The 14,403-nt window shown below is 43.3% G+C and overlaps 1 protein-coding gene across 1 annotated transcript in view; it reads right to left on the minus strand.

Moving 5' to 3' along the window:
- GRPR (gastrin releasing peptide receptor) overlaps positions 1–2,456 on the minus strand; it is a 28,581-nt gene extending 26,125 nt beyond the window's left edge. The window contains exon 1 of the mRNA XM_054813224.1: positions 1,506–2,456. Coding sequence (XP_054669199.1) covers positions 1,506–1,924 — 419 coding nt within the window. The 5' untranslated portion in view covers positions 1,925–2,456. The remainder of the gene's footprint in view (positions 1–1,505) is intronic.
- Positions 2,457–14,403: the final 11,947 nt, after the last annotated feature.

Consider the following 14,403-nt stretch of genomic DNA (forward strand, 5'->3'; position numbering starts at 1 on the left):
TCCTGGAGAAATACCTACTATTTTCCTAACATTCTCTTCAGACCAGGCAGGGGGGGTCTAGCCACCACATGAAACTCAGGACTGAAAGTGTAGGTGGTCCTTTACTAAAGGACTTGTGCACTTTTCCTATTTTCCCAACTCTTTCAGAGCAAATTGCTTGAAGACCTTTGTCTACACATAGGCCTATTTGTCATCTGCTGTTAGGGCAGACAGTGCTATTTTTATGCGTACACCAACATGGAGGAGTTAATAAACAAATTGACCGTTCTGTCTCTGAAACACTATAGAGTCACCTGGTTTCCTTGAGACCACATACTATATATTGAAATATGTGTACAAACCACCTTGAAAACTGAACAAAAATAGTCTGGTGTTTTAAAGTGGGAGGTTAGGAGGAGAGACACAGAGTGGCATGAAAGGGACCACCTAAAGCAAACCTAGTTTCACTTCTTTGTCACGAAGAAATACAATCCTCAGGTCTTTTTTGAGCAAAACAAAACTGAAATACTTTTCTCATCGGAAATCTTAGTACTTTTGTGAGATCTTATAACTTTAGCATGATTACAGTGTATTCCTTAATCACTTTCTGAAGCATCCAGATTAGAAGCAAAATATCCTGGCTTCTCTGACGTACACAGGAGTTTCTATAAAAGCCGACAGTCAGATACTTAAAACCTTTCCAGAAAAGTAGGCTTCATCCTTCCAAATAATATTCAAATTAAAATGTCTTTTGAATCTGAATGCTCTGAGACAGTTTTCCAAAGCCTCACAGAAATCTAAAATAGAGTTGGCTTATTAGAAGCATATAATTTCTTAAAAAACTTGTTTTCACATATTCTAAAATAGCGTAGCTATTACATGTTATTTTTACCAAACATTATTGGAAGACAAAGTTTCCAAACCAACAGCACAGATCAGTTTTGATTGGATAAGGAGCAGACGGTTTAATCAAGGGAAATATACTGGCTATAGTGAACTGAGATGCCTGGCTTCAGGCATCTTTATTTGAATATTTGGAACATATTTCATGAAATACTGCCTCACATGTAATTAGCCTTAAGGAAGCAAGCCACTAGAAAGAATTGATTCTAACTGCACTTTAAATTGCTGTTCCAGTGCCTTCACACTTCATGAAATATGGATCAATTATCTTTTGGGCAAATATGAACATGCTATCTTTTAACAGAGCTTCCTTCATTAATGGTATTCTCTCTCTGGTCTTTAGCTTGATCTGCTCTTTTTTTTTTTTTTTCTTTTAATTAAGCTAGACTGTTAGCTAAACTGCACAAACATTTAGTTTAGCCTAGAAAAAGTATCCTGCATACAGTCTGCCTCCTTATCCTCAAGCTGTGTGCTCGTAACCACCAGAAATTAACCAAAGTTGTTCTTCTTCCCTCATTAGGTTAAAAATATACTTGTTACCTGAAAATATGCATTCGTAATCGTGCATTTTATGGAGTCGTAAATACGCAGACTTCTTTTCAAGGCCACAGCAGCCAGCTTACCTGTCAGCCGAGAGAGCAGTGAGAGTAAAGACTGACACCCCTACAGAAGTGAGCTGTATGAAGGGGATAAGTTTGCATCCAGTCCTGCCGAAGAGCCACTCGTCAGCAAGGTACCTGCTGGCATCCACGGGCACGCAAGTCACTAAAAGCAGCAGATCTCCCAGAGCCAAACTGGAGATGAACAAATTAGGGACATTTCTCATGGATTTCACGGTACAGAAGATCTTAATCAAAGTGATATTGCCAATAAGGCCTATCAAAATGATGATCCCGTAGATGGTGGGGATGGCGTAGAGGAACGCTGGGTAGAACCAGTCGTCACCGAGGAGGGAGAGGTTTGCACTCTGGTTGACAGAGATGTTGTAGAGAATGAAGTTATCTGTTTCTAGGTCTAGCAGAAGGCATTCTCCAGATGCCATTGTCCCACTTTGCTCTTCTCAGAAGACAACTTTCGTCTTTGAAAATCCTTGAATAAAATGTACTGCTTTAATTTTGCTGCTGCTTGCTGGCTTTAATCAGTCAGAAGAGTTTAAAAGTCATATCACTTTGTGAAAGTCATATCACTTTGTCACACATCTTGAAAATAAACAAACCAAAAAGCAACTGCAGCTTGCTTAACAGTACTGTTTCCATAAGGTGAAAGGAGAACATCTTTTAGCAGAGTTTGAATCCTGAAACTTGCCTTTTCCTTATTGACTTGTCTCGCTGTTAGGTACTCCTCAGCTCTGGAAGGCCATTTATCAAATTCAAAGAGCAGTAAGTGGGAGGCATTTTCAAAATCGAGGCTTGTTAAATTCCCAGCTTCAGGTCTGCTGAGCAGAACCGAGTCCAAAACAAGGGAATTACAAAAAGCAAGAACTTTTGGTACTTGCTGTCACACTGCATTGCCAATCTCTCCCGGCTTTCTGTACCTGCACTCGCCAGCGGGATTTAAAGTCAGGAAAAAGCAGGGCTCCGCTGACGGCTCGGATCCTATAGGCAGGATCTTCTGGACGTCAATTCTTCCCCTGCTTCCCATGATGAGAGCAGGCTTGCTTAAATGACTGCGGTAATTCCGGCGGAGCCGCCGGCGAGCGCCGGAGAATGCCAGCCACCTACTGGACAATCTAATCACTGCCTGGGTGGAAGGGGGGAAAAAACCACCAAAAACACTGTTAACTCTTTAGATGAAAAAAAATTAAAAATAGTAATAAAAAACGTCTGTTCATTTATAGGTCGTGAGATAAAGTTCACCTCCTCGTCAAAAGAAAAAAAAAAAAAGAAAAGAAAAAAATTAGTTTATTTCATATTGCAAATAATGTGATCAGAAAAGCAATTGCACCGTCTTAAATAAGAGCACACATACTTTGTTTGCACTTCGATATTCAATTGTTCCAATGAAAGAGAATAATGATATGAAGCCAAATCCATCCCCCAGGGCATATAAACTGAATAAAGCCAATTAAGATAAAAATCAACATTATAGTTAAGGTAGGCAAATGAATATTAGTACTGTGCACCTGCAGTTAATCAGGAAAGCCTGAACTCTGCACATTTTTTGTTAATGTTTTAATTTGGAGGTAACAATAACGAGGGACAAAGTTTACCATTCAATGCGGTCATTTCTATTTATGAGGTACTCATCATACTGGCATCTATAGGTAATGCATGCTTACATGTGGCAGAGAGAAACTTGCTTGGCTTATAACAGTCTGAAAATGCTCTTTCTTAGAGCTTAATTAAGATGTAACTATTACTGATGCCTTACCGCTTTATAACAGATAGGCTATTCATGATTATATACAAGGACTTTCTGGACTGCAGAGAAATGCAGTTAATTTGGAAACCAGTCTGTAGAATTAAACAAAGCTGTAATTTACATTTCCCCTTGAAACTGCTCATTTTTGCAGGCAAAAGAATGTTTTACCAACTGCTAGAATTACTTGGAAGTGAAGGGGGAGGTGATTCAAATCAGACACTAAACTATGATCACTGGTTTCTAGATAAAGAAAGCATTTCAGGACACAATCTGGAAAATCTCCAGGCGCTTGGGAGTCGTGTCCCAGGGTGGGATTCTGAGCAGGAGACTTCAGTAGCTGTTTTTCTGCCTCATTCTTGTGACTCGGGTCAGTGTTTTCAGCTGCTTTGCCGCTGTTCACTCTAAGTCAACAAAGGACTTAACTTTAAGTAGGGCTCCTTACATTTTTTTTCAATCCAAACACCCAACAGAGTGCTGTGCCGAGAGCTCGAGGGAACAGAGAAACAGCCAAATTTTCTGGTATGCCTTTCAGACAAAATCCTGCTTTTAAAAATAGACCTGAGGTAGCCACCGTTAAATACAGAGTACGCAGAGAGCTACCGGGCACAGTCTGATCAGGGCGCACAGGCGAGAACACTTCGGTGGGTCAGGGCCAGCTCTGGGCAAGGCTGCCAGGTTGGGTAGAGGCCAGCCGGAGGCTGCCCCGTGTTCAGCACATCAGGACTTGCCAAACACATGGACAGGCACCATGCAGCTACTGAAGCAGCCCAACCACACCATGTGGTGGGACACCTCTCCCAGAAGTTCCTCCAGGATATTTGGGAGTCTGGTCAGAGGGGCTGCATGACAAAGGGAAGAACACTTCCCCCTTTGCTTTCTGAGCTTTGGGATAAAGCAGAAAAAACATTGCTGGAAGTGAGAGGAAGAAGGGGGAGTAGCCACTCCGTATAATCCTGATGGTCCCTTGTGCCCAGCAGCCTGGTCGGCAGTTGGCAGTGACCTGCTCTGAGCAGGAAGTGGGACCAGAGACCTCCCGTAGTCCCTTCTCATTCAAATGACTTGGTGACTCTGAGATTTTTAAACCTACCACTCAGAGACATAACAGGTCTAGCACTCATCATGAGCCTTTATTCTTCCAGATGGACAACAAAATGGTATGTTTGCCAAAACCCCTCTAATAGAGCCACTAAGTCATCATTTGTCACAGTTTAAGCTCTTCTACACTGAAATATCACATACCATTACATAGCAAACTATGTGGGGTGAGCGAAGTGAGGAAAGGGAAGTAATGCTGGAGCCACTTCTTATCTTCCAGCTGATGCTGGTGTTGATCACTCCTCTTCTCCTCTCCTCTCCTCTCCTCTCCTCTCCTCTCCTCTCCTCTCCTCTCCTCTCCTCTCCTCTCCTCTCCTCTCCTCTCCTCTTCTCTTCTCTTCTCTTCTCTTCTCTTCTCTTCTCTTCTCCCCTTTCCCCTTTCCCCTTTCCCCTTTCCCCTTTTTCCTCCCCTCTCCTCTCCTCTCCTCTCCTCTCCTCTCCTCTCCTCTCCTCTCCTCTCCATAGATCCTGTGAAGCTTTAAACTCAGTTTAGATTATTAAAACATTCATTGTTTATGTCAGACTTAATATTTTGGGGGTACATGACTACTACCAACATGCAGGACACAGGTTTTATTCACAATTGCCTAGCCTATAAATGTTCCCCAGAAGTAACTTAGAAATGTTGAAGATGTTTCCCAGACATGTTTTTGTCTGGTCACAAACTGCATATGAGAGGTTTTCTTTATTATAAATGGTGTACTTTTTTCATCACAACACTCTAGCGTTTATCTCCCCCGAGCAGGCAAAACATCTAGGCGTTTGTATAAGCCTCTGCTGTAGTGGTCCTTTCAAGATCCCAAGCCTCTCTCCAAGGGAAGGTAAGCATCAATACCTATAATTTCACCAGTGGAGTAACCTTCATGCACACACACAATAAAGAAGTGACTGACACAAAGTTACTTAACAGGCTGTTGGCAGAGTTGTGAATAGAATACTGCAGGTCTCCCGAGCCCGGTCCTGCATTATAATGGTTTCTGTTGGACAATGAGAGATTCCATAGATACTTTCAATAGATGGGTTTTTTTTTCAGCTCTCAACCTTTATCCAACCTTTAAATGACAGCAGCAAAGACACAATCTTCTGTCTTAATTGTGCACAATGGGGGAGACTTGTAAAAGAGCTTGATGGGTAAAATTTTCAAAAGCGGTTAAACCTATTTGAAAGGTAATGAAATTTAGGCTACTAGATTGCTCATGGGCTCACCAGCCAGAAGTGGAGCCAGGGTTTTGAACAGATGCAATCTACACTGAGAACAGTACATGAGGACCCATTTTTCAAAGGCGCTTGGAGAGCTGCAGCTGCCACAGTGACAGCTAGAGGCAGATTTTCAAAGAACCCAAACACCCAGTGTAACAAGGTCTTTTGAAAGACACTGATCATTTATTCTACATACCTAAATGGACTTCTTTTGAAAGTCTAGTGCAACAGGGGGTTTCTAGTCCCTGTGAGGTCCCACGGGAGATGCTCTGGTGATGGGTCTGCGGCCACCTGCAGACCCTGAGGCTGGCTGAGGCTGGCACAGCCATCACCTCGGAGGGCAGGAGCACGCTGGCAGCACTGGGGTGGGCAGCCCATGCAGTGCCCTCCACAGCAGGCACCTCCAGCACCCAGGGACGGGGAGGGTGATAGGGATCATCTCCCAGGGAGCATGGCTCTTCACCAAGGGTGTCACATTTGTTATCTTGCCATGATATGACTTTCCTTTGCAGTGGCCTCTTGCATGTCTCCTTGGAGGAGATGGATAAACTCCCTTCCACAGTCAAGTGTCAGAAGAGAAGTCCTGCGGTCAGGGCTCTGATGTTTCCTGATAACTGGATTACTGGGACTAGGAGCCAGTGACCAGGGATTGCTCCCTGCTGAGCTTGTGGAGTGCAACATTCGCTGATTTGCCAAATATTCTCCATCTGCAATCTGTTCATCTCCCAGAGGGAACAGAGTGGTGGAAAGTATCCTGCTTATGATCTGTTCAAGCAAATTCTTCATTTTTATTACTGTCACCCCTACCTGCTTACATCACGCTCTGCATCTCAGTTCACCACTCCATTTCAGTCACCAAAATTAACAATAACCGTTCACCAAAGAGTGATTTTCTAACCCAGTCCATTCCAACGATCTGATTTACAGTACAGCTTTACAGACAGTTAATTACATTAATTTTATTTTTTTTTAACAGAGATCTGGGCTCATACCTGCATGACTGGAGGTCAGGGGGGCTGTGGAGGGAACTGAATATAACTCACAGTGTAAAAGTCCCTGAGTGGATACTATTTACTGGCTTCTTGCACGTGTGAAAATGGAAGTGAAGCATTGTCAAGTTTTCTTCTTCATCATGCAGCTTTGCTGATGCTCAGCCTGTACTGCAAATGAAGATGAAGGCCACACAATGTGAAGCACTCCCACTGTGCCTTTGAAAATAGCTTATTCATCCTAAATTAGACAACTCCTTCAGTTTGTTATTGAACTTCATAAATCCCCTACTCACTCCCAGCATCTCATCATAACACACAGTCATCAAAAACTGACACAGCTGGGAGGGATGTCTGAACTGGATAGCACCTAGGATGTGTGCCCACAGAGAAAGAAGTATTTGAAGGAGAGACCATGCAGATATTTATTTACAGGAATCTCCTGCCAGGCTTGAAAAGTGACACAACCAAAAGCATAACAGCATCTGAAAACACAGCAGATGAGAGAGGAAGGTTGCACGGTGAGCCAGTAGGAGGAAGGATCCAAAATATGCCTGGTAAATGAGGGCTGAGACGGAACTTGGAAATTAAGAGAGCTGCCTGTGTGAGATGCTCTCAGGGAGAGGACAGCTGGAAAAAGTGCACACAGAGTGCTGGTGTGAGCCAATTGCAGGGAAAAGGACCTGGACAGCAGCTCTCTGCACATATTGGAGGAGCAACACTGCATTTTTTGAGAGCAAAGAATGCTGTAGCAGGAAAGATATGACATAGTGGGCATGTGGGCAAGAAACCTAGCCTTAAAAAGGATAGGAAAAGCTACATCCGACGTACTTTATACAGAACCTCCCCTCCAAGATAGATAGACCTGAGGATGCAGAGAGAGCAACTAGTAGAAAGTGGGCTTAACAGCTCTCTTAACCATGCTGAGCTCCTGCTGGCAACTGATCATTCCCAAGGAAACATTACAGGACAAGTTCCCATCCTGGTAGATGGAGGCAAAATCACAGAGATTTGAAAGTCACCTGCATGAACAGAAGACATAAGTTTATGGATGGAGACAGCTTGGAGGGGCAAAGAAAGGAAGAGCATCCCAATATCCCACAAACAGTTGAAGGGAGATGAAAAGAAGTCATTGACGATCCTGCGGAAGGGAAAAAAGTGGGCAGAAAAACAGAGGGCAGCTGAGGCAAGCAGGGGAAGCCAAGAGTTTGGGTTAAGTGTATGATCAAATATAACATCCTAAGTAACTACTTGGCCAAGGAAAGTGAGGCAAGTGGGACAGTTTAGACTAGATTAGGCTACAAAGAAAGAATTATAGACTTTTGTGCAGGAAATTTCAGTGCAGTGGAAGGGGCGGAAGCCAGATTAAAAGAATGGGCTGGAGCTGAAAAAGAAGACGATCTTCTTCCATGCAGTCTGGTTTCCAGGGTAAGAGAAAAAAACAGAAGCTGGATGCAAGGAAGTTGGAGACAGCAGCATTAGAAAGGGCAAGGAAAGTGTGCATATCCCATGCTTGTCCTCAGTACCTTAATTCTTTCTGGAGGGCACTTCACAGTCAAGCACCTTGATCAAAAGTTACTGGATGGCGCACATCTCCTGCTCTCAGCTCTCAGTGGAGCCAGAGCTTCCCTGAAGTTCCCTGGCCCTTTGCATGGATGTGGAAGTATTTCCCTGGAGAGACAGCTGAGAAGACCAGAGCACAGGATGGCATAAACACTGCAAAACAGGTAGCCGCAGGCCTGTAACATCAACCTCAAGGCTACAAACCCATCCTACTAACACATCTCTAGTCCCTGAGAGCGCTGACCTTCACTGGGACCATTAGAGGTTACCTCAGTACCAATTTAAAAGACTTAGTAGGTGAAATCTGGGCAGAGTCAGCCTCAGTGTTTATTTAAATATTAACTCCGGCAAGGCCAGGCAGGAATGCTAAAGGCTGTAAGATCTATGTTGAGACCTCAAATTGTGAGCATCAGCCCTTAGCTGTATCACTTCACAGACATCTGTAGGTGCTAATTTAAGAAGATTAAATCTTCCCTCCTGGCCCCTGGCACACAGCAGCAGCATTCAGGACCTGCCAGCCCTTGAAGCTCCTTCCCTGGGCTGGGCAGTGCTGACGGTTTCACCCCCAGTTTCGCTCCCTTCCCTGCTACATCCCAGTGCCCTCCTGTGGGCTCTTGGGGTTGGAACATTTTTTTCTTCCAGTGCTGTCACTGACAAGCAGCTAGTACAATAAATTATTGCTGAGTGCATGCTATTCTTTCCCTTTTATAAGGAAAGATGTACTGAAGATGTACTTTTTTTTTTCCCCATCTTAGTTGTCATGGGAGAGGACAATTCCCCACCTAACAGAAAAACAGACAAAAATGGCAATATTGTTCTTATTAATAATAAAAATTGTACTCTTGGATATGGGAACAAATGAAACAACACAGCGTCAAATACATATTTTAAGGAAAAAATTGTAGAACACATTGTCAACAAGGCTGTTTAAACGTTATTTCTAAACAAGTGATTCCAAAGCTAGCTGGCAAAAATCACCAAGAAATGTACTAGAGGAACACAGAAATGTAATATTATGATTTACCATCTTTCTATTGTACTTGAGGGATGTTTCAGAAAGAAAAATCACATAATATATAGAGGCATTCAATAACAATAACTGAACAAATTGTTTTTCTCTACTTCTATTACCTGATTTCCTTTCTGTTTACCTTCTCCCACATGAGAAGGAGAGCAGATCTCAGATAAGGGCAATGGTTGTGTCTCCTAAATTACAACGGAGGATGGCTGCAGTTGCGACAAGCAAGAGGCAGCAGATGCGGCCGACCCCCCCTTGATGCTCTGGATTAAGCCCCAGGTGAACCCCAGCATCAGCCTTGCACCCCTCGACCCAGACCTGCATCCCTGCAGTGCGCCAGTGGAGGGAAACCCCCAAACCCTTACAGAAACGTTGAGGGCAGGAGATTTTTCTTGAGAAAACCCTTTGTGATTTATTCAGGCTGATCCGACGGGACCCCGCGCAGAAGCCGGTCGGCGGGGCCCGGACCGCCTCCACTTCTCCCCGGGGCTAGCAGGCGGGAGGCTGCCGTCCCCCGCAGGGAGGGTGCGGCACGCCGGACACCCCTCCTGGCTCTCCCCGGCCGATGCGTGAGCACGGCCGCTAGAGGACAGGGCTGAGACGGGCTCCTGGCTGAGCCCCGCTCCGCGGCGCCGGGCCGGGGCCGGTGGGGGCTGCCGGGCGCCCTCCCGGTGCGTCCGCGGCGTTCAGGCTGCATGTCCCCTGCCTAGCGATGGCAGGGGGTGGAGGTGGCTTCCCCCGCTCCCTGGCGTGGCTCCTCGCGGGGTACGAATTTTCCCATCGAGGAATTTTTTTATCTCGGGGACTTCTCCCTCCCTCCCTCCCAGGACAGCAACCCCAGTACCTGTCCAGAGGAGGCTGCACGAGTGGGTAATTAGAGACTGCCCCTTTTTTGTACTCAGTGTAGCAGCAGGAGAGATAAGCCAGCAAGGAACAGGTAGTAAACCATAAAGTAAAAAAAAAAAAAAAAAAAAAGAAAAAACAAATCTTTAATAAGGTCACAAATAAAGCCATTTAAGAAACATGTGCAGCCAATTGTGAAGGTGTTTGGAAAGCACCCCACATAAGCACATGAAAACAAGTCCACCCTCTGGGACAGAGAAATGACTAAGAGGATGTCACTATGCTCTTGGGAGGACACAGAGAAATGGGAAAATGAGATGCCAGCAAACTACCCCACAGCACTGGGCTGTGCTGATCGGTGACGGATTTGGGAGGATCCTCCTACAGCAGTGAGAGGAAGAGGCAGAAATTGGACACAGCTTCCTCTCTTGTCTCCCTTTAATTTAACTCTGGGTTTAACTTGGTGGGTTTTTCTTCCTTACTCCCACCACCCATTTGCAAGATTCAACAGAGCATCTGTCTGACTGGCTCCATCCTTACTGCTTAACTCCAGCTGAATTTAAAATATGAGCATGTCTGAGGAGCGAGGGAAGAATACGGTTTTCTGGAATGCAAAACCACCTACCAGTGTGGTCTAGGTTCTTAAAACACCTCCTCTGAATTTGGCAGTGCTGGGTTTTGTGCAAAGAAATGGGTTTACCCTGAGAAAGGGTAGCAGAAAGAAAGATGGTGCAAATGTCACACAGATGTCCAAAAAGAGTGGCGAGACAACTAGAGTGCTGCAGGACAGACACCTTGCTTCTGGTATCTGAAGAAGATAGTATATTGAAAACTAAAATACATGGTGCTGGGGAAAAATGAACACAACATTAATAGAGGGAAGTCATAGTTCACAAACCTAATACTGTTTAAGTTAGGAGTCAGTGAGGTTATAAATAAGGGTAATCAGATGATACATGTGTGCTTGGACTCTCTGAAAGCTTTCATAAATTTACGGTTTAATAACAATTAAAAAGTAGGAAAACGAGTAGGAATGAGTCACTCTTTGCCAAGGAGAAAGGCACTCAGGGGCACTCTGGGAAGCAGTCCTGCACTCCATGCAGGCAAAAATATTCAGAAGTGATCTGTAAAAGGGAGTGAGCTGTGAGGGACCAGTCTGTTGGTGGTCCTGAGTTGTTCAAGGCAGTAACAAGAAAAGCCGATTGCTAAGACTGGCAGAAAATTTGGTCGAGGGCATGGACAATAAATGACAAAAACCACAATATAATACTCATGGGAATAAATGACTTTGAGTAATCATACCCATATTTGATAGGATCTAAACTCCCTGTTTTCAGTAAGAAAAGAAACCTTGGAATCACTGTGATTAATTCTCTGAAAATGTCAGCTTAGTGCACACAAACCTAAAGGTAAACAACGAGGAAGGAGCAATAAAGGAATAAAGAGGGAACAAGTCATTCATTTTAATTGCCTGGGCTTCCTGTCCCTTACAAGCTGTAGCAGTAATTACATTAAAGAATGGGAACTGCTCTGCATGGAGTGAAGTACTTTAATCTGCATTTGCCAGCAGTTATTACATGGTAGTGTCTGAGGCTGCTGGGACATACTTATTTGCAATACAGCAGAAAATTGGACAACGCTGAAGCATTGGCTGGCAATCTTTAGTTTTTAGTGTTTTCAAATGTAAGTGCTTCCATTGTCTTATGGTGAGAAACTAGTTATGTGCTACCGAAACCATGGACATTATCGTCCGTACCTCCAGAAGTCATATGCAGGCTCATCATAATGACATATAACTACCATTGGCTCAGATCCACAAAAACATTTAGGAATATAAGTCCAACAGTGATCATTGGGAGTTAAGTACCTAGATGCTTTGTGAATCCAGTCATCTGCAGCTGACTTCTTATTTGTTGGCTATAGATGAACAGAACTGATAAAACATGGATTAAATTTTAAATAATGATCTTTAGATGCTCTTGACATTCTTGTGCTAATTAACATATTGACATATTCAAGGCTTACATTCTCTGATGGACACTTGTGTTTCATCTATAAAGACAAGATATGAGGTCCGGGCTCTGCCAATGTGCTAACCAATGCATCACTGTCAAGAATATCCCAATATCATCAGAATCTGAGCTGAGATGAAGGTTATGGTCTATCAATATTCATTCTTGGGCTCAGAGGAGAGAGTTAATGTTTGATGTAATCACCACCTCAGTGACACCTGGAAGAGCTCCACAGCTCTGCTCATCAGTGAAGTTTATGTCTACTGCTAGAGGTGTCATAAGCTTAAGAAGTCAGAATATTAGAAAAAAAACCTAAAAGTCAGTATCTGTTATTGCCATTATTAAATTGTCTAATTAGGTAGACAGAAAGACAATGAAAGGGAACCACATTTTGAGATAAATATGGATTTCTGTGGTGGCAACCATGCTTTTAGTTTCACATTCAGTTCCCCTGAATGAAATCCCAGATTCCCACCATAAACTGGGATAGCTCAGTCTTTTTTTCTCAACGCAAATGAGGACAATTGGCAATGCACTCAAAGCATTTCATTTCAGTGTTCTCCAGTAAATTAATTGGTTTCAATTCACCTGAATAAGTCATTGCGTTCCCATTTTGTGACATTACTGTGTGACAGTTTTATTTAGGGAGCCAACTGTCATAACTCTCTCTCATAAGCCAAATCTTACCACATCCTCTATGATGCCTCACATCACTGATTTCACAAGAAAAAACATGTTTTCACTCTGGAAAACACAGCTGGATCCATGAAAGAGAACAGGGTCATAAATTACAGCTCTATGCAGGAGAAGACTGAGATGCTAGGTAATTTTTTTTATAATTTATGCTGAATGAGACATTTCTATTCTGTTCAGGAAAATGGAGGATTCCAGTTTGAACCAACCCAAATCTAAAGACTTTATTTGAAGTTTCCTGATGGGGAAATTGATTTTGTACTTTCAGTCAGAAAGTCATTCTTACAAAAAAACACAAGAGCCCCTGTAGTGTGCCACGTATGTTGTGCTGTCCTTGTCCCTACTGTACAGTCATTGTTCTGCTCTTGAAGGGGAAGAAGATTAAGGCTCAAATAAATAAAGCTAAGACATCATCCCTTGAAAAAAAGCTAAACTGAGTAACGCAAAAGAAATGAACTCACTCTTGGATTGCTTTGTAGCTTATTTAAATGCAGCTTGCAACGAACTACCATTTTATCAGTTTATGAACAGTTGAAGGCAAAATTTGATGACTGTACAAATCATAATGATATAGATGAGTGGATCTGACAGCAAAACTATCAAAGAAATTTGCAGCTAAAGATCTGCTGTGGGATCTGTTAATGAATGAAGACCACAAGGTGACAGGAAATTATAGGGGATTTGTGACTTTCTGCAATTTAAAACTTCAGGAAGTGGAGAGGTTAAAATCAAAATAAAGCATGAAGTTTGAGGTTATGACCAAGTGAACAGTTATTCAAAACTTAGATACCTATACTGAACCAGGCTCTCAATTTAATACAGTGTTCAGCAGTCACCGTATGGTCATAAGCTGCCAGCAGGTTGGAGGATGATCTTATTTAATCTGTCTGTGCATGCTCTCTCTGACATAAGACCCAATTTGGTAGCTCTCTCAGAGAGGGCTTTGAGGACAGCAGAAGCTTGAATAATTCCTCTCTCTTCTCCACTAGCAAGAATGTTTCCTCCACCATCGTGCTGAGAAGGAAGAGAAAGGTGGACAAGGAAAATGCAGCATGGCCGTGAGGCAACACGCATTGGTGTGGGGCTGGGAGCAAGCACCTGGGGACTGGGACTGAATGGGACCTCCTCACACCAGAACCTCTGCTTCAGCCCTCCTCATGTGAAATTGCACCCTTGCTTCAGGCTCTGTGGTTTCAAGAGAAGGATAGACTCTGTTAGAGGCAGGCAAGGCTAACTGGCCAAGGAGGTGGTGTATTCAGTGGAGTGCTTCATATAAACAGCTTCTGAAAATGTATGGGTTGACAGATATTCCAAATGGTCTTGTGATATCTCTGAGCATCTAACATATGATGAACTAATGAAGGAAAAAAAGGGGAAAATCAATCATTTCCAACAAGCAATTAGGTTATCTACAATGAAGACACAGGGAAGGTGAAGGCTTTGAAATAGAATTACAAGGCTGAAATAACTCAACTTTTATCTTTAGAATAGATCATCAGAAGAGAACCTGAAAGCGTGAAATTGGTCAAGCTTTGTCTTATTTGGAGCACAGCTTTGCTTGCAATGAGACAGAGAGCCAATTCTGATATCACACTGGGTTTCTAATGGCCTAACTTCCCTGAACTCAGTGGTTTACTCTCTTGATTTACCACAAAAATGCACATAACAGTGCTCAGCAAATTGAATTCTGCATTTATAGCAACTGCAGAGAGAGGCAAGATTGAGATACAGAACTATGCCTGCACTT

Source organism: Grus americana, chromosome 1 (assembly GCF_028858705.1).
Source record: "Grus americana isolate bGruAme1 chromosome 1, bGruAme1.mat, whole genome shotgun sequence".
In the NCBI taxonomy this organism is placed as follows: domain Eukaryota; kingdom Metazoa; phylum Chordata; class Aves; order Gruiformes; family Gruidae; genus Grus; species Grus americana.